The following is a 21318-nucleotide window of genomic DNA, read 5'->3' on the forward strand; positions in this document are numbered from 1 at the left end:
GATAAAATCTGATTAACTAAAATATTAAAAGTAATAATGTTAAGTTTGTTGTAGGCCTATTTGACTGAACTGTATTTAGAACAGAGAGAGAGAGGGGCCGGCGGCAACAGAGAGAGAAGAGAGAGATGTAATTCTGAGGTGTGTGTTGTATCATCCCATTGTGCCTTTATTTATATTAGTAGGATTAAATCCTTACCGTATTAGGATTACAACTCTAATAGGAATTAAACTACTAAAAGGAATATACAAAGATACCCCTAGATACACTAGGATTTACACAATCATATTTCTAATCCAATAGGGCTACAACAAAGTTTATGTTCTTTTCGTTTGTCTATGTTTGAGTTACTATTATTATTCTTTTCGTTTGTCTATGTTTGAGTTATTATTATTATCACTAACAAAGGTCACACACTCTGTGCGTTAAGAAATATAATTTTTAAGTATTTATTTTTTATTTTTTTTATGAGAGGAGTTATTTGTTTTTAATAGGTTGGCAGACATAAGAAAAAAACAAAAATGGGGGTTAGCAGTTAGGAAAGAGATAGAGAATGAGTTGAGAGGCTATTGATAAAAGGGGCAGTTTGATCCAGGTCCAAAGAATTCACCAGTTTTCAGATTGGGTCCAATTTTATTTGATTTTTTATTACACCTATTTTGCCCCTTGAAAATAAAAAATATTTAAATTTTTTATGTTTGAATTTAAAATTTTAAAAATTTGAAGCTTCAAATACCTTTATCTACCCGTTTTCTAATTAAAAACTGTGACAACCCGTTCCAAATTTTACTTTTTTATTTTATTTTAAAAGCGTGAATTAATGAAAATGCCATAGAGGCAAAGACTTTGACGTATGTTGACCATCGTCTAGAGAGACGTATGACTTATTCTTTTAACATATTCTCGTAGTACTCGTTGGTGTGAACGCATAGGCGAAAGCCGTTTGCGAGTCCGAATTATAACGGTATAGTTATGGACGTTTGAAAATGGTTATTTAAAGTTTAGTTATAAATTATTTGAATTTCCACCTTGTGGGAATAGTGGACCAATTAAATTAAAGGGACAAGAACCAATTAGAAGAGAGGGGAAAGCCTTCAGCCAATTAGAAAGGAAGAGAAAAAAAAAAAAAAAACAAAAAGAGAGAGCTCCCAGCTTTCCTATGCATTTTTCCCCTCGCGACCACCCATTTTCCAAGGCCTATTCCGGCCAACTTCGATGGATTTTTTCGACGCCACCACCACCATCTTGAAGCTCTCATTCCCCTCTACAAAACCCACCCAAGAACCACCTTGATTAACCACGGTATGTGGCGGTTTGAGACCACGAAAGTTGGCGGTTCTCATGGTGCTCCGGGCACCCTTTTTGATTTTCCGACAAATCGGCAAAGTGATGGCCGATGCCACCACTTGGGCTTTGTAGCCCATCATCCCAGGAGCAAAACCCAACCAACCTTGACCCTGTTGGACCACTGTAGAAGACGAATCGACACCGGGAAGTTTTAGGCACCCGTCGGCTTTGTGGGCAAAATTGACCATCTTCCGTCCACTTTTGGACTTCGTGGTAGGCGACGATAGATCGTGATGTCTCGATGTGCGTGCAAGATAATCATAGCGTGGACTCCAGGTGAGTGGGCCTTTTTCTTTCATAGGCATACAATTGATAGTTCCACAAGCACTTCTATAGTGATCTATGCTTGTTACCTACAATTAATCATTTCGAACTACGAATGGCTTGATCCCTATTTAGGGTACGTAGGCAGTCTAACAAGACGTTAGATGCAGCCATAATAAATGAGATTAAATAATTGAGTCAATAGCCTTGTTTAGTGAATTGAGCAATGTGAAAGACACTGGTAGGAAGTGTGAGATTTAGCTTTATGATTTGGCGATTAATGTTGATCATAAATCAATGCGTGAAGAATCAAGAAATTGAAGTAAGGAAAGGTAAGTAATAATAGTTAATGTAACTAGGGTCTAATTGGGCTTAACATTGATGATTACTCTCAAAAGTAAATAGTTTGGGAGTATTAACATTGATGATTACTCTCAAAAGTAAATAATTTGGGAGTAGGGTGTTATTAATTGTACATGTTACGCCGTATTATATATTTTGGGAATATCATGAAATGTTTGGGTTTAGATTGCATCATGGCATATTCATATGGATATTACCTGAACCTAACTATTGTGAATGCTTTGAAGTGCTATATGACGCCGCGGACGCCCAAGTAAGCTTCAGGTGAGTACATGTTGATGTTAGTGATGGTAGTGAGTACGATTGTGTGGAGATATAGTATAGCTCATAAACCTGCACCCTGGTGTTAATGCTCCCGCCCGTGGCCAAGGCACAGTCATTCACATGATGTTCACCTCCCGCACCTTACGCTCACCTTGGATCCAAGGTAGGTTCACAGTCCTGTCGTATAGACCACTTTAGGTGGTTCCAACTCGTAGGTGACCTGCGATTATTCGCACAGTCTTCACGTGATCGTAGCACTTGAGCGTATTTATTTACACCCAGTCCTGTCGTACAGACCACTTTAGGTGGTTCCGACTCGTGTGCAGGTGTACTTATTGAGCTATTGGCTAGCCATGATTAATGAGATATGGATAAGTCGTACAAGTCACTATTGGTGACTCCAACTTATATGCTAGCCATGATTGATGAGATATGGATAAGTCGTACAAGTCACTATAGGTGACTCAGACTTATATGTTAGCCATGATTGATGAGATATGGATAAGTCGTACAGGTCACAAGAGGTGACTCCGACTTATATGCTAGCCATGATTAATGAGATATGGATAAGTCGTACAGGTCACTATAGGTGACTCCGACTTATATGCTAGCCATGATTGATGAGATATGGATAAGTTGTACATGTCATTTTAGATGACTCTGACTGATATATCATTTTGTATTGATTAAGTTCATTTGGCTTACTTATTAATGCATGGTGGAGTTGTTGGCAAACCGTGGTTTTGGTCATTTCTGAGTATGGTTTGGATATATGTATATATGTTGTACTGTCCTGTAGAAAACGATAAGGGAATTACAGTGAGGGGTTATTACTGTTAGAAAGGTAATAGTTTTGGGAAGCTTGGTTTTACAGCTTACTCACACTTTCTGTTTTGTACCCTTTCAGGTTTTAACTGCTGAGTTCGTATCGATGAGGATATATAGCTAATCTTAATATTGGTGGCTACTTTTAAGGGTATGATTCTTACCCACACTACTGTACTTTACTTATGCTTTGACATCGCATGTGAAATGAGTTCGCTCCCACTCGTAGCGCACTCTGGTATTTAGACACTGTTAGGTTCAAATTTATTCACATTTTATACACTATCACACTTTATGGCTTCGTCACCTTCCAGGTGTCGGCCAACACAGCTCGATTTGGCGTCCTAGTGGACATTCCGGGTCGAGGTGTGTCAGTTTGGTATTAGAGCATAAGTTGGGCAGTATTGTGTTCATCACACGCGTGATGTGAGCATTCTTGGTTCTTGTGTTTAACGTTCGAATGATGCCACCTCGTCGAATATGGAAAAATATGCTAACTTTTCTTTAAGTTTTGGACAGTTATGTTGTCTTCACGACATTTTAGATGATCATTTTGGCAATGTCCTTCGAATTAAAACGAAGATTTCCCTTGAGGGGGAAAGGTGTAGATTTGAGGCAAGTTAATGGCCTAAGTTAATGTATTGATAATCGTGTATCACCAAAGATTTTACCAAATAATTCCATCATCATTCTTCCGTTGTTAGAATTGATCCTTTTGAGATTGGAAATCTCAGCTAGTTTTGATTTCTTGGTAGTATTGTTAGAATATCTCTTAATAGAAATCTTGTGAAGTCCCCTTTTTGTTAAGACTCTGGAAATGTCTCATGTGGCAATGTGGTGCTAAAGTGGTAACACTCGACGGAAGAACATGTTGGGAAATTTCTTTTGGTCCCTTGTAGTTTAATATTTTGTGACATTACTTTTCGATTATCAAGAAATCTTGTTAGATTATTCTTAAATTTTACCTCTCTATTTTTTTGGCTTGGGATAACGTTGGAATTGTTCAGTTTTTTTTAACCTAACTCATCACTTTTGGAATCGTTTGACTTTTTAATATTAATCTACATCAGCTTTGTTCGTACCCTTAACTTCACCTCCTGGTATTAAAGGCAATTGGGTTGATTTAGAGTCACCGGCCTATTTCCCATATCAGTTGGATAGGGACAAACTGTTCAGGAGGACCACTTAGACATTGAAATTGTATATTTAATCCGGATATCTTGTACTCTAGATTTCATGAACTATTTTGACCCTCAATTTCTTGAATGTTCTTTTAACCTTTATGACATGGTTTTACGCTCGGTTAGTGAGGAATTTATGACAGATCAATTTGGCGGGTGTATGCGCCACTTTCGCATTGATGCTAGCGAGAACCATTTGGAATGAGTTATTTATCCATGTCTTGAAGTTAACATTTATTATTTTTACTTAGAAATCAAATGATATTTCTCGGTGGAGAACGTGTCCGAAATCTTTATCAACCTTAGAACTTCTTTGATACGCTCAAATTTTTGAAATGGACTAAGTTTTTGACAGTGGCAGTGGAAGAATTTAATCAACAATTATGAGTATCGATATGGAGTTACCTTTAACCTATCAAGAAATGGTTCGAATATGGTTCGAATGATTATGATCATTTTGTTATACGAGTGAAAGTTGGGAAGTATCATTGTTCACTATCAGTTCGGGATATTTTGTATGTGTAGAGAATGTGAAAGTCAATAATTGTGATGCTAAACCAAGATTACACTCATGTGGTATTTTGATTGGTGGTTGTTTTACTTAAGTAGAAAACAATATTCTTCTTACCCTAAAAATTGAAGTATTGGCAATAGTTATTTCCTTAAAATGGGTGTTGAAATTTCAACAACAAGACACTTGTGAAGCCCACTAAGATAGAAGTGGGATGTAGTCAACCTCTTCGGGTGATGTGATCTAGAAGTTCTCTTTGTGACGTGATCAAATGTGGAAGTGGGGAAGAGATAAAATCGAGGCTTCCTTTGATGTGTTTTAAATGAATCCTCACTCTAGATGCACCTCGCTTTTGATTAATGTTGTGGGGATATTGAGCATATAGAGTTCAAATTTCCTGGACAACTACCATTTTCTAATTACGTTCAGAGGACGATGACTTTTTGAGAAAACTACTCCTAGACTTCTATACAAATTCAGCAAACAGAAACCCGACAAGATTATCATCTTGGTGTTTTTATATTTCATCGTGTTACATGTTTCACTTCCAAGCCTTTGGAAGTCGTTATGAAGGTTTTGAGTATTAGAAGTTGTTCAGTATTGCATTTTTACCCCTAGATTAACGATTAGTTTGAAATGAGTTACTCAGACCTTTGTGGACGAGTTGCATCTTGTTTGTCTCACCATTAGCATGGTTGCAGTATATCCTTATCTCTATTCTAGTCACTTGTAACCACGGTTACAATTTTGGGTTAACTATGGTATCATTGGAGTTGACGTATAGAGATTTTACACACAGTGCATATTTAATAGACCTGTAAGCTTCAGGTGAGTACATGTTGATGTTAGTGATGGTAGTGTTTACGATTGTGTTGAGATATAGTATAGCTCATAAACCTGCACCCCGGTGTTAGTGCTCCCGCCCATGGCCAGGGCACAGTTATTCACGTGATGTTCACCTCCTGCACCTTACGCTCACCTTGGATCCAAGGTAGGTGCACAGTCCTGTCATACAGACCATTTTAGGTGGTTCCGACTCATAGGTGACCCGCGATTATTCGCACAGTCTTCACATGATCGTAGCACTTGAGCGTATTTATTTACACACAGTCCTGTCGTACAAACCACTTTAGGTGGTTCCGACTCGTGTGCAGGTATACTTATTGAGTTATTGGCTAGCCATGATTGATGAGATATGGATAAGTCATACAGGTCACTATAGATGACTTCGACTTATATGCTAGCCATGATTTATGAGCTATGGATAAGTCGTACAGGTCACTATAGGTGACTCAAATTTATATGCTAGCCATGATTGAGATATGGATAAGTCGTACAGGTCACTATAGGTGACTCAGACTTATATGCTAGCCATGATTGATGAGATATGGATAAGTCGTACAGGTCACTATAGGTGACTCCGACTTATATGCTAGCCATGATTGATGAGATATGAATAAGTTGTACATGTCATTTTAGATGACTCTGACTAATATATCATTTTGTATTGATTAAGTTCATTTGGCCTACTTATTAATGCATGGTGGAGTTGATGGCAAACCGTGGTTTTGGTCATTTCTGAGTATGGTTTGGATATATGTATATATGTTGTACTGTCCAATAGAAAACGATAAGGGAATTACAGTGAGGGGTTATTACTGTTAGAAAGGTAATAGTTTTGGGAAGCTTGGTTTTACAGCTTACTCACACTTTCTGTTTTGTACTCCTTCAGGTTTTAACTGTTGAGTTCGTATTGACGAGGATATATAGCTAATCTTAGTATTGGTGGCTACTTTTAAGGGTATGATTCTTACCCACACTACTGTACTTTACTTATGCTCTGACATCGCATGTGAAATGGGTTCGCTCCCACTCATAGCGCACTCTGGTATTTAGACACTGTTAGGTTCAAATTTATTCACATTTTATACACTATCACACTTTATGGCTTCGTCACCTTCCAGGTGTCGGTCAACACAGCTCGATTTGGGGTTCTAGTGGACATTCCCGGTCGGGGTGTGTCAAAAACATTTTAAAAACACATTACAACCAATCTTATAAGTTTATGAAAAATTAAAAGAAACGTTGTCGAGGTACATAAAAAATTTGTGATGTAGGTAGATAATATTAATTAATCTATGATATAGGTAGACTATGAATAAAAACCTATCGTATAGATAGATAACACAAAATAATATGTGATATATAGATAGACTAATGAGCAAAAACATATAGTATAGTGCATTTGCTATAACGTTTTTACTTATAAAAAGAAAAGTTCATATAAACAAACAAAAAACTAAGAAAGAAATTAATAGTGAGAGCCTACAATTATATATACACATAAACACCCACGGTTATGGTTTAGAAGGCTTTCTTCCTAGCCCTGTGGTTAAATGTTCCAGCATGAACACACACGATTATGGGTTCCAAGGAGGAAGAAGATCACCACGCATAAAAAATAATACTGTTTGTAGGGGAGTTATGAGGAAGAAGAGATAATATTATTTCAAACTAATCCCACAATTATGGGATTACTTTAATGATAAATAATCAATTATAATTAATTTTATAATACAAGTAAATCTAGAATTAAAAGATAATGTTAATAGAGGGGTAATTTTGATAAAAAATGATAATAAAATGACATAGATAATGAGTCACTGGACTTAAACCAATAATTAAATAAAATTGGACTATATCTAGTAATTGCTTACAAATTTAGACTTATTTCAAGTTTCCCCTTGATAAAATATCATAATTGTGAGGTTTAGATAAAAAAAAAAAAAGTAAAAACTTGTTTGTACAAAGTTACTTTAATGCCCACATTGTTTTCTTTTATAATTCTTCTTTTGGTCTTATTTTAAAGGGTATAGTAGTAATTTTATTAGTTTTTGGTTGACAAACAATTTTTACTAAGTGGTAAGAGAGTGAGCTAAGCCTCTCAATAGGTTAGCCATAATAATGTGGTTCAAATTCGAATTTTGGGAGAATCAAACCTAAGACCTCTTACTTACAAATAAGTAAGAATATCATTAAATCATAGTGTTAAGTGACAAATTTAATATGTTAAGTATATCGTCTCTTATATAATAAACGCAAATAAATCTGTACCATGATATAACTCAATATTCATGCACTCAAACTTGCCACCGCACCAAGTAGTTGAAAATAGTACTTGTAATTCGTCATCTTTTTATTATGTGGCCTAGAATATGTTGCCCATCGTGAAGCAATGTGATTTTCCTTCAAGACTATTCTAGTATTGACCGTGGACTTTTCGCATCAATAGTGCTTAATAGTATAAACTTTTGAAAATCTGTACCATGATATAACTCAATATTCATGCACTCAAACTTGCCACCGCACCAAATAGTTGAAAATAGTACTTGTAATTCCTCATCTTTTTTATTATGTGGCCTAGAATATGTTGCCCATCGTGATGCAGTGTGATTTTCCGTCGAGACTATTCTAGTAGTGACCGTGGACTTTTCGCATCAATAGTGCTTAATAGTACAAACTTTTGAAAGCCTACAAGTAGAACTTTCCTAGATCTGGTCGTTTTTCTTTGAGTTCATATATTATAGGCCCAAAAAAATATGTTAAATTAAAGTTGTGTCAATTTAGACAATATGAAAATAAAAAATATCAACTTTCATGATATAACAAAAACAAATAATTTATTAACACGTGAATTATCAATTTTTCAATTACTTTTTTCGATTGCTCATCTCTTTGATCTTTAATTTTATTCCATATAAAGTAACTTAATTTTCTCGTACATCATTGGTTTACTTAATTTGATCATGCTAGGGGTACTCATGGGGTGGTAGATAACTCATCAAGCTTTTGCCATTAGGATCCTTGTCTCAAGCAGCTTTGTTTAATCACACATTTGCTAGCTACAATCAACTTCTTACAATCAAAATATGAATTGATTCAAGGTTCGAGCAATTAATTATAATTCAATTAATTATAATTCAATATACACAGGTTTCTACATTTACAAGTTGCTTGTTGCCGTTTTCTTATGGCAGGTTCGTACCACAAGATCAGTCAAATCCAATGATGAAAAATTTCAAACTACGAGATCAGATCTGTTGATCCTGGATTACCTCTCACACCAAGTTCTTCCGTCGTCATTGACGCTGATTAATTGCTCTAAAATTGTGGTCCTTCACATCTGTCAAATTTAATGATAAAAAATTTCAACAATGAGATCATTATTGATCCTTGATTACCTCCCACACCAAGCTCCTCCATCGCCGTCGACGTTGACTAATTGCCCTAAACTTATGGTCCTTCACATTAGTTAAATTCAATGATAAAAAATTTCAAACCACGAGATCAGATATATTGATCGTTGATTACCTCCCACACCAAGCTTCTCCGTTGTCGTCGACGACGACTAATTGCTCTAAACTTATGGTCCTTCACATCAGTCAAATCCAATATTTCAATATAATACATCCATTACATTTTTCATCCATTGATCCATTAAGAGCTGACGTGTCTGCCACATTTATGCTGATATGGCAGACAAATTTGTGTCATGTGGCAAAAAAAATAATTTTATATGCATTTAAAATATTATAATATTTTACCCTATTTAAAAAAATAGTAAATTTCATTTTACACTCTCAGGTTTCGGTGCAATTACAACCTCATACAACATCTTTAAAATATTTCAATCTCATACATTTAGTATTATTTTGTTTTCAATTTCATATAACCGTTAAGTGATGACGTGGCAAATATGGGATCCCCTTTTGTGATGACAAGGTTGCCACATTTGTGCCATGTGGCTAAACACTTAATAAAAAATTTAAAATATTAACAGTTTCATACCTCGTCTTTAAAAAGTTTCAATGTCATACCTCATTTACGAATTTGTTACAATTTCATACATTCTGTCAGTTGTCTGTCAATTCCTTCGTTAAATGCAGACATGGCTTGAGGTGAGACCCACTTTCTATTAAAAAATTAATTCAATATTAATTCAATATTAAAAAATAAAAATAAAAAAAATTTAAAAAAAAACCCAAAAAACCAAACCCAGATCCCATTCCCTTCCCTTCTTCTCCGTCGGTCCCCCCGCCCCCCAAAACCTTCCTTCCAAGCCCAGAACCCCACCCCAACCTCCCTCGCAACCCCCCACCCTTTCTTCTCCCTCCTAAGCCTCCCAACCACCTCCCTCTCCTCCACTCTCTTCACCTCCCCTCACCCTTTTTATTTTTATTTATTTATTTTTTTTTTCTGTTTTAAGTTTTGAATGGGAGGGGAGGTGAAGATAGTGGAGGAGAGGGAGGTGGTTGGGAGGCTCGGGAGGGAGAAAAGGGGTGGTGGGGTGCGGGGGGGGGGGGGTGCGGGGGAGGTGGGGGTAAAAATGTGGCCACGCGGCACAAATGTGGCAGCCATGTCATCATAAATGGGGACCCCATATTTGCCACGTCATTACTTAACGGTTAGTTTAACAGATTTTTTAACGGTTGTATGAAATTGAAAACAAAATAATACTAAATGTATGAGATTGAAATTTTTTAAAGATGTTGTATGGGGTTGTAATTGCACCGAAACCTGAGGGAGTAAAATGTAATTTATCTTTTTTTTTTAAATAGGGTAAAATATTATAATATTTTAAATGCATAAAAAATTATTATTTTTTGCCACGTGGCATAAATGTGTCAACCACGTCAGCTCCTAACGGACCAATGAATGGAAAATGTAACGGATGTATTATATTGAAATAAAATAGTACTTGAGGTATGAAAGTGAAATTTTTTGAAGATGTTGTATGAGGTTGCAATAGACCTCAAATCTGAGATGATCAAGTGTAATTTACCCTTATTTTTATCGTCGTCGTCGTCATCATCATCATCTGTTATGAAATTACCTCCATCATCAAGAAAGCTCGAATGTTTATGGATTTATCAACTCCTATTTTATATGTAAAGACTTCTTACATGGAAACAAATTTTATTTTTATCGAGTGCGTCTTTACTTCGTGCCACTCATATTTGAATTCCTTTTACTCCCTCTATTTTCTACGCATGTCTTTTTACATGATACCAAAACCCTAGTTGAATATAGTTTAACATTCGATGATATCTTAGTATTCACCGTGGCACTTACGACCAAAACCATAGTTGAATATAGTTCAACATTCAATGATATCTTAGTATTCACCGTGGCACTTACGCATAAACAGAGTTTAGAAAAAACAAACATATAAAAGTCTAGAAGTAGGACAAATTTAGATCACATTGCTTTCTTCGAATCCATATATTATGGGTCCAAAACAGATATGTCAAACTAAAATTGCGTTAATTCGAATTATAGACTATAATACTATAATTTATAACTGAAAAAAGAGAGAATTTGAATTATAAACCATAACATTATAATTTAAATTCGTACTAGGATAAGTAGAGACATGTTTTACAACAAGAGGCAAGTCAAAGTAATGCCCTCAATATGTGGATATTTAGAAGTGATTAGACTAATTGCCCCTCCCAAATTACGACCAACATCAACAAGCTGCGCTCAAAACCTTTGTAGAGATCGAGAATTTTCTTCATAACTATGGTGCTATAGTTGAACATTGCCTTTTTGAATATTTTATTAAATCTATGGTCGACACCCGGATACTGAAGTGGTGCAAGCCATGGGCTCTGTCAAGTGGAATTCGTCCTTCAATAACTGCATCTTTCACCTGAAGCCTGACGATGTTCACAAAATTAGAGTTAGCTAGCTACTTTAATGTTGTATTCTCAGATCTAGACTGGGGGTAGTGCAAGTTAGAATAGAATTTTGGATTCTACCATTAAAAAAAGCGTAATTTCAAAGCATAAAGTTAATTATGTAGGTCAAAGACAGTCGAGAAACCAGGAATTTATAACTTCAACTAAAGAACACTTTATATATATTTTAATTTTTTTAATAAAACTTCAATTGTACGAAAGAAATTTTATTAATATTGAAGAAAATGGTATATCTAGTCAGGAAGGCATAAACCTAATCTTTCATAATATAAGAAAAAAGGATAAAAAAATAAATGAAAAGATATCATTTTAGAAACAAAAAGAATAAATTACACAAAATTACATTAACTATGAGTCGAACCACAATATCATACCTCATATTTTAAACATAACAATATCATACCCCAACTTACTAATTCGTTACAATGTTACTCATCCGTTAAATTTTTTGTCAATTTAGCTGTTAACTATTAACGTGGCAAGCAGCAGGCCCCCGCACTCATCCAACTAGATTGATAAATAATTAAATATTAAAAATTAAGAATTTTTTTGAATAACCAAATTAAAATAATGAAAAGGGTCCCATCACTAACCCCCATTCCCATCACCACTGTGCATTCTCACTCCCACACCAGACGCCACCCTGAGCTTCATAACTCCGGGGACGTCCTCTTCATCTGCGGTCACCGAATCCGACGGCGATTGATTATTACAGAATTTTTTTTTCTCCCTCTAGAGCCCGGAAATTTGACTGATACAAATAAACCGAAACCACCTTCATTCCCAAATCAAAGAAAACCCATTCATATCGCATTTGAAAAACTTCAGAAGGAAAAACCCAAATCGACGAACGAAATCCCAAAAATTGAAGCTACCACGAATCGGAATAGGAATCCCACCCCTTCATTTGGATCTCACACCTTTCTCTCTCTCTGGTTTCACGTATCCCACTTTTCGTCTTCATCTTCTTGCTGAAAATCCCCAGATTCAGGTAGCCCATTTTATTTGTTTATTATCAACAACAAAATACTCCATCATTCTTATCTGGGTCATCTCCACATTACACGTGGATTTTGCCCATTGATTCCTACATTTTTCAGCCTCTAGTTTTCTGGGTCCTGATCAAAATTTTGCGCCATTGTGTTTTGATTCAATCCGAGATTTCAAGCTCATATGTTCAAATTTTCATTTTTTGTGTTTTTATTATTTTTCAAGTTTTGAATTTTTTACAATTTTTGTGGTGGGCTAGTTGTCCACAGAGTGAGGATATGTGGAGAGCAATGGCTAACAGGAATCTGGAGATGGCGTCCATTGAGACGCAACTTCGGCTTCTGGTTCCGACCAAAGTGAACGAGGATGGAAATTGGTCGCAACGATGCTCTGCTTTTGGATCGGTTTCTGAATATCCTCCAAGATTTACATGGGGAGGATCTCAGGGAAACGGTGAGGGTGGCCGGAGATGAAGAGGACTTCGCTGGAGTTATGAAGGTGAGGGTGGCGTCGGGTGTGGAAGTGAGAATGCACGGTGGTGATGGGAATGGGTCTAATTGATAAAATATTTAACAGAAGTATGACATTGTAAAAAATTAATAAGTTAAGGTATGACATTGCAATATTTAAAACATAAAGTATTTGGTAAAATACAAAAAACTATCTCAACTATTGGTCTCACGACACTTTCATACCTTATCTTTTTAAAATGACAATGTCATACCTCCGTCAATTTTTTTATTAATTTCTCAGTTAAATGCTGACGTGGCTTGATTCGGGATCCACTTTCCATAAAAAAAATAATAAAATATTATTAAAAACTAAAAGAAATCCAAAAAAAAGAAGAAAAAAAACAACAAAACTTCCCTCCCCTCCCCCCTCAACGCCCTCTCTTCTCCCCCATCTTCATCTTCTTTTCTCTTCTTCCCCTTATCTGCTGCAACCCAAAAAAAAAAAAAAAAAAAAAAAAAAAACCAATTGTCTTCACCCGCACCCACCCTCTTCCCTTCTCTACACACCTCACTCCTTAAATCCACACCTATTCCCCCCATTTTCTCCTCACCTGGGTTTTTTTTTCTTCTTCTTCTTCTTCTTCTTTTTCTTCCTCCTCCTTCTTCTTCATTTTGGGTTGCAGGGCGTTGGATTTGTTTTTTTTTTTGGGGGCGGGGGGGGGGGGGGGGGGGGTGATAGGAGCATATTTAGTCTATTTAGTTAGCTTGTTTTCTTACATTTATGTTGTTAGTTCATAGTTATTATAGTGTTTTAAGCTATTTTCGTGTGTTTGTAGGTCCAATTGACTAAAGTGGCAAGAAAGTGCATTTTGGAGCAGTTTTGGGCTTGAAATGGTTAGCATATGCTTGGAGCAAGGTGGATGGACGAAATTGAAGACCAAAGAAGGCTAGGAATCTGCTAAGGAGATTGAAGAAATTAATTCAAGACTTGGAAGAAAAGGAATCAACTACAAAGAAGGAAACATGAGTCAAACTTCCTTATTTTGACTTAGTCAATCTTAGTCTTTTCCTACTTATTTCCCAGCTGCCAAAGAGGGTCCCTAATTAATTTAGGACACCTAAATATATGTTTCTTGAAGTCCTAATCCTATTCCTAAAGGGAGCCGCACATATATTTTCTAGATTTCCCTTTTTATTGCAGCAAATCACTTTCCTCTTCTCTATAGGATGTTGCCGCAGCTTTCCCTTTCCCTTTTCCCAATTCCTTGCCGCATATTTACTTCCATTTTCCCTCTTGGATTTTGACTGGTTGTCAACAGATATATGCCTCAGATTGATATCAAAATCAGTCGGCCGGTCGCCATTACAGCCGCCCGGTCGGTATCATGCATCAAGACATGCTCCGTCTCCAATTCAGCTTGTAACACATCATCCACACCATCTCTTCGACTCTTCACTTCACTCCCCCTCTCCCCTTTAAGTGGGCTTGGAAGAGGGATTTACAAAATACCAAACCTTCTCATGGAAGGTAACATCCGTGGTATTATAAAATTTCTAAAGTAAAAGGGTGATAACATTTATACCCTATTTCAGTAGAAGAGTATCCCACAAACACACATCGAAGAGCTCAAAGATACAACTTACTCTTTTGATGGGAATAAACATGCACATACATTACACATCTAAACACTTTAGGTGACAACTGGCACATACTAGGAAGCACATGGTGGTGTTGGAGCATTTCCAAACAACGTTTTAAATTCAAGAACTCGACTAGGAACTCGATTAATCAAGTAAACAGCTGCAAGAACAATTGGCTACCACAAATAATGAGGGACATACATATCAAGTATCAAGGAATGCGCCACTTCTAGTAATTGACGGTTCTTTTGTTCTGCTACACCATTATGTTAGAGTGTGAATGACGTAGTAGTTTGATGAAAGATACCCTTCTTAAGAAAAAAATTGGGCCATAGTATAATTCACATACTCAACTCCATTGTCACCGAAATTTTTTAATCTGAGCCTAAATTTGAATAAACATCATGGCATAGAATAATGTAAAATGGCAATAAATCACTCTTGTACATTATATATTTTCCTCCTTGATGAGAAGAATGATATCAGAAAATTAAGCCCCAAAGATAAGCTCTTATTAGCATGGTATTAGAGCAAAGATCCTAGGATTTCTGCTCTGCCCGTTCCCTCAAGCAAACTCAGCCCTCCCATGGAGAACTACCACCACTCCACGGTGGAAACAACCCCATCCTAACTGATTCTACTCCTTCACTAAACACTACTACCCTAACCGACCCTACCATGAATCCTACCCTACCTATACCGCAAGTTGTTACACAGATTGTCCATCATGATTAGTCTACTGCTTCGATTGGCATCAAACTCAATGGTGCCAATTATGGAGTTTGGTCTTAGATTGTTGAGATGTTTGTTGCTGGAAAAGACAAGTTTGGCTACTTGTTTGGGAGTAATCCCCAACCACTTATTGACGATCCGGCCTTCACCAAATGGCGTACGGAGAATGCTATTGTGAAGGGTTGGCTCATCAACTCTATGGAACCCAATTTGATTGGGCACTTTCTTCGACTACCGACGACAAAGGAAGTGTAGGATGCAGTTGCTCGCACGTATTATGACGGCTCCGATATATCTTAAGTCTATGAACTTACCTGCAAGGCCTCTCGCATGAGACAAGATGGACGACCGGTGGATACATACTATAGTGATCTTCAATCTTTGTGGCAGGAGATTGATTATCGTCGACCTAATCCAATAAAGTGTGGTACTGATATTGAAATTTTTAATAAAATTGTTCAAACGGATCGCGTGTACATTTGCTTGCAGGATTGGATGAGATGTTTGATAAAATTCGTAGTGATATTCTACGAACTGAGCTTCTTCTTTCCGTTGAACAAACTTTTGCCTATGTTCGTCGGGAGGGAATGCGACAAGCTGTGATGAATACCGGAGGACAGCTGCCAAGTAGGGCAGCCATGGTGGCTTGGCCTGCCACACGAGCCATAGCTCCACCTCGTCCACGTGCCTCTGATAAGTCATCTGCACCTAGCCCAGGACTGCAACCCCAGGCTACTGCCCCGCGCCTAGTACAAGGCTCGCACTTTGCTGCTAGGACAGCTTCACAGCCCACCATGGGTCCTTGCCATCCTAGTCCTAAACCACACATCCCGGCTGGTGGTTGTACTTACTGCGGTAGTGAGAAGCATGGCCGTGATAGTTGCTTCTAATTGCATGGCTATCCTGACTGGCGGGAACCGTTGAAGCTTCAGAAACAACGGGAACGAGACGAGCAAGCTAATCTCACCACCTCCATGTCCCAATTATCTTTGATATCTCAAGATGATCCTCTTCCGGTTTCGAGTTCTTCCGACATGTCTCCAGAGTCCTCAGGTAACTGTGGTTATCTTTTTAATATGAATAGTGATGCTACTCCATCCGGATGGATCATTGACTACGGTGCCACAGACCATATGACTTATGATCCTATTGATTTAGCTTGTGATACTGTTCCACTTAGACGTAATATTACTAATGCTAATGGAGTCACTTCACCGGTGACTGGTGCTGGCACCGTGCGTCTCACGTCCACTCTCTCTTTGCCTCATACATTACTTGTACCTTCACTAAAGCATAAATTGATGTCTCATGGCCAAGATACTGAACAATTGAACTATTGTGTACTAATGTATCCAAAGTTTTGTCTTATACAGGATATTCTCACGAAGGAGATAATTGGCCGTGGTACTAAGAGGGCGGATCTCTATTTTGTGGATGATGTCAGTACAGGATGGGTCACTCTCACCCAATGAGTTGTTGATCACAAGAGGCGTTAGATATGGTTATGGCATCACTGTTTGGGTCATTCATCTTTCAGTTATTTTGCAGCATATGTTTCCAGATTTATTTGTTGGTTGTTCAGTTTTAGACTTTAAATGTGACACTTGCATACTCGCTAAGAGTCACCGTGTTTCGTATCCGTTGAATTCTAATAAAAGTGTTATTCCTTTTGGTCTTGTTCATTCGGATATTTAGGGACCATCTCCAATTACTACTTCATCGGGTATTCGTTTGGCTTGTAACTTTCATAGATGATAGCACATAGATGACATGGTTATATCTTCTTAAGCATAAAAGTGATGTTTTTTCGGTTTTTAAGACCTTCACCATGGTTCAAACACAGTTTTGTACTAAAATACGGATTTTGCGTTTTGATAGTGGTGGTGAATATGTTAATAATGATTTTTCCCATTATTTAACTAATAACGGAATTCTTCACGAAACTACCTGTCCTCAGACTCCTCAACAGAATGGGGTGGCTGAGTGCAAAAATCGTCATCTCTTAGAAACGGCTTGCTCACTCTTGATTGAGGCGTCTGTTCCTTGTTCTTCTTGGGATGTTGCTCTTCAGACTGCCACTTATCTTATCAATTGTCTGCCATCCAAAGTCCTAGATTTTTTTACTCCCTTACAAGTCCTTGCTACCTTCATGCATCTACTGTCGATTTTGGTACTCCCACCTCAGGTTTTTAGATGTGTTGCATTTGTTCATCTTCATAAAAATCAACGGACGAAACTTGAACCGTGTACTCTCTGTTGTATTTTTATGGGGTACGAACTCCATCAGAAAGGGTACTGTTGTTACCACCCTCCTTCCCGTCGAATGTATGTTACTATGGATGTCACTTTTTCCGAGTATGAGATGTATTACCCTTCGGATTCTTCCAATCCTTCTTATCAGGGGGAGATATGGCATAACAAGAAGGATTGGACCATGAATGATAGTGTTGATCTTCCGTTGCCACTAGCTGAGCCTATAACGGCTATGCTGCCAGCCCAGCCAACAGTAGTCGTAGTGCTACCCCCATAATCAACGACAGGCACAACAATGTCGTCCTTACCCACGACAACAGTGCTGCCACTTGTTAACTTTGAGACTTCTACTGATGCTACTTCCCCCTCGTCTCCAATAGTACCACCAGATGACCATACTCTTGAGAATATTCCTGAGGTAAGCTCTACTATCCCTGTTGATGATACCGTTGTTCCGAATTATCAATTACCTTTCAGGTACAACTGGGGAAAGCTACCCAATCGATATTCACCAGACACAACAAAAGGCTCTAAATACCCTATCGCCAGCTATGTGTCATCATAGAAGTATTAGAACCCAGCAGAGCTTTTGTACAACAAATATCCAATGATAGCACACCAAGTTCATTAAAGAAGGCACTATCTGACGATTGATGGACCAGGGCAATGGAGGAAGAAATGGCTGCACTCCAGAAAAATCAAACATGGGATTTAGTTCCACTTCCCCGAGGAAAGAAGAGAGTTGGGTGTCAATGGGTGTACACCATCAAGTACAAAACTGATGGGTATGTTGAATGATACAAAGCACGATTGGTGGCCAAGGGATACACACTCAGATGTATGGTGTGGATTATACATAGACATTTGCCCCGGTAGCAAATAATAATACGATAATAGTATTGCTTTCATTGGCGGCCAACTTAGATTGGCCATTACAGCAATTTGATGTGAAAGTGCTTTTTTACATGGTAATCTTAAAGAAGAAGTGTATATGGATATTCCACCTGGTTATGCATCGGTTTTACAACCTGGAGTAGTGTGCAAGTTGAATAAAGTGTTGTATGGGTTGAAACAATCACCTCGAGCATGGTTTGGTAGGTTCCAAACGGCTATGAGGAAATATGGGTTCAGGCAAAGCAATTCCGATCATACACTTTTCTTGAAACGTCGAATGGGGAAATTGACGTCACTTATCATCTATGTGGATGATATGATTGTTACGAGTGACGACAAAGAGGAAATCTCAAGGTTCAAAGATTACCTAACAACTGAGTTCGAGATGAAAGATCTTGGTGGTTGAAATATTTCTTGGGAATAAAAGTAGCTTGATCTAAACACGGTATACTTCTGTCTCAAAGAAAATATGTTCTAGACTTATAGCTATCTCAAAGCCATAATAGTTCACTAACAGAGATCGTTATCAAAGGTTAGTTGGGAGGTTAATTTATTTATCTCACACCAGGCCTGATATTGCATACGTTGTAAGTGTTGTTAGTCAATTTATGCATTCTCCGAGTGAGGCACATATGGGTGCAGTTGAACGCATCCTACGATACATGATGTCCTCACCGGGTAGAGGCATCATGTTTTCCAAGATGATCATTGCTAAATAGAGGGTTACACCGATGCAGATTGGGCAGGCAATGTTACTAATCGTTGGTCCACATCTGGTTACTTTACATTTGTGGGAGGAAACTTAGTGACTTAGCAGAGTAAGAAACAAAAAGTGGTTACTTTATCAAGTGCAGAGGCGGAATACAGGGGTATGGCAAAGGGAGTATGTGAACTATTATGGCTTCGGAGGTTACTTGGTGAACTCGGGTATCCTTCCAATTCAGCCTCAGATTTATTTTGTGATAATAAAGCAGCTATCGATATCTCACACAACCCAATTCAACATGATCACACAAAACACATGGAAGTTGACAGACACTTCATTAAGGAGAAGTTGGATAGGAATATTATTCCATTCTCGTTCGTAAAGTCAGAGGATCAATTGGCGGATATCTTAACTAAAGCTGTTGCAAGTCAAGCATTCTACAACTCTCTTGTCAACTTGGGCATGAATGACATTTATGCACCAACTTGAGGGGGAGTGTTGGACAGTTGACCTTTTGTAATTAGTTTAGTTACCTATTTGAGTCCTTGTAATCAGATTGTAATTAGGTTATTTGATGTTTCTTTCTTTCCTTGTAAATCACTCTTGTACATTATATATTTTCCTCCTTGGTGAGAAGAATGATATCAGAAAATTAAGCCCCAAAGACAAACTCTAATTAGCAGTGTGGAGGTTGTGCTGGATGGATATAGGGGGAATCGATAGAAGACTTGTTCACATAAATGGCCGAAAGATACAAATTCAGGATCCGATATGCGGCTGTCTCTATGTTAATTATTTATTCGTTATGTTGATCTCTACGATTGGAACATTGGTCCATTGTGTCGTTTCCTACTTTCCTGTAATTTGTTTCGAAGCCGTAATATGTTGGTGAGGCAAGAAAGCAGGCAGGGCTACTGGCACCAATTGAACATAACCTGATAATTGTGACTACCTACATGGAAGGTGCCTTTCAAGGCTTGCCTAAATAATTCTGTCAAAGGACGATCACAGAAATTGTGTTTGCAAACAATTCAATCTTATTTCGTTGAGATGGGACACATTTTGTAGGCCGAATAATGTTTCAAAAGGAAACTTTAATTGCTGAGGTTGCTAGCGTGGTAATATATGGTTTCAGACCATGGTTGACAAAAGCTTTAGGTGTATGTTTCTGTGTCCTATTTTCCTTTTCCAAGGTTCTGGTCCATGTGTAAATAGTCAGTTGAGATGGCCGTTCTTTCTTCTTGTTCTCCAACGTTAAATGGTAGTTTGCATTATTTCGTTTAATAATGACTACTAAATGATCAGATGTGTCATTGACCTGGGTGAGGTGCTGTATATATTTGCTTTAAATGATAAATTGGGTTTCAAGTACAGGTTCGTGAAGTTGTTCCAGGCGTGAGTATATCATGGACTTTTGCCCATGTGTTGAAGATTTTTGTACTTCTTAAAGTGTTCAAGTTAACAATGGATTGTATTTGGTTTCTTGGTAATTGGTATAATATACCCATTGGGTTCCTGTTTCTCATACATGAATGCACATTCCTGCAGTTCCCAGTTGGTCGATTCACCGTCTTTTGAAGACAAGGGTTCAAGCCAGTGGAAGATTTGGCGCAACAGCTGCCGTGTACTCTGCCGCTATCTTAGAGTATCTTACGGCTGAAGTGTTGGAGCTAGCAGGCAATCCAAGCAAAGATTTAAAGGTGAAGCGCATCACACCCAGGCACTTGCAGCTTGCAATTCGTGGTGACGAAGAACTCGACACCCTGATCAAAGGTACCATAGCAGGTGGCGGCGTGATCCCTCACATTCACAAGTCTCTCATCAACAAGTCCAAGTCCACCAAGGACTAGTATCCTTGTGGGTTCGCTCTCCTGTCAACTCCAGCCGGAAGAAAAAAAAAAGAACTCCTCTGTACATTTCGAGGTATATTTTGTTCTTCAATACTGTCCCTTGTGCGTTGGGTGGCATGCTGTTCTATTTGGAACAATCAAAGAATATATTTTTTCAATTTTTTTCTTATGTAGTGGAAATTGTTTCTAATCTCTCTCTCTCTCTCTCTCTCTCTCTCTCTCTCTCTCTCTCAATATCCACCAGATCGTGGCCGATTATAACCGGAAGTGCATTTCTAAAAACAGG

The 21318-nt window shown here is 37.8% G+C and overlaps 1 protein-coding gene and 1 pseudogene across 1 annotated transcript; both read left to right on the forward strand.

The window, feature by feature from the left end:
* Window positions 1-12128: 12128 nt before the first annotated feature.
* On the forward strand, window positions 12129-13592 carry LOC148695127 (phosphoenolpyruvate carboxylase-related / PEP carboxylase-like protein). Its single transcript, XM_088699273.1, is given in 2 exon segments — window positions 12129-12871; window positions 12873-13592. Coding segments are annotated over 2 exon segments (282 nt in total). The 5' UTR covers window positions 12129-12782; the 3' UTR covers window positions 13066-13592.
* A 6998-nt stretch (window positions 13593-20590) lies between these two features.
* On the forward strand, window positions 20591-21032 carry LOC148695128 (putative histone H2A variant 3 pseudogene; annotated as a pseudogene).
* Window positions 21033-21318: the final 286 nt, after the last annotated feature.

This window comes from Pyrus communis, chromosome 8 (assembly GCF_041283825.1).
Source record: "Pyrus communis isolate YQ-2024b chromosome 8, ASM4128382v1, whole genome shotgun sequence".
Classification (NCBI taxonomy): Eukaryota; Viridiplantae; Streptophyta; class Magnoliopsida; order Rosales; family Rosaceae; genus Pyrus; species Pyrus communis.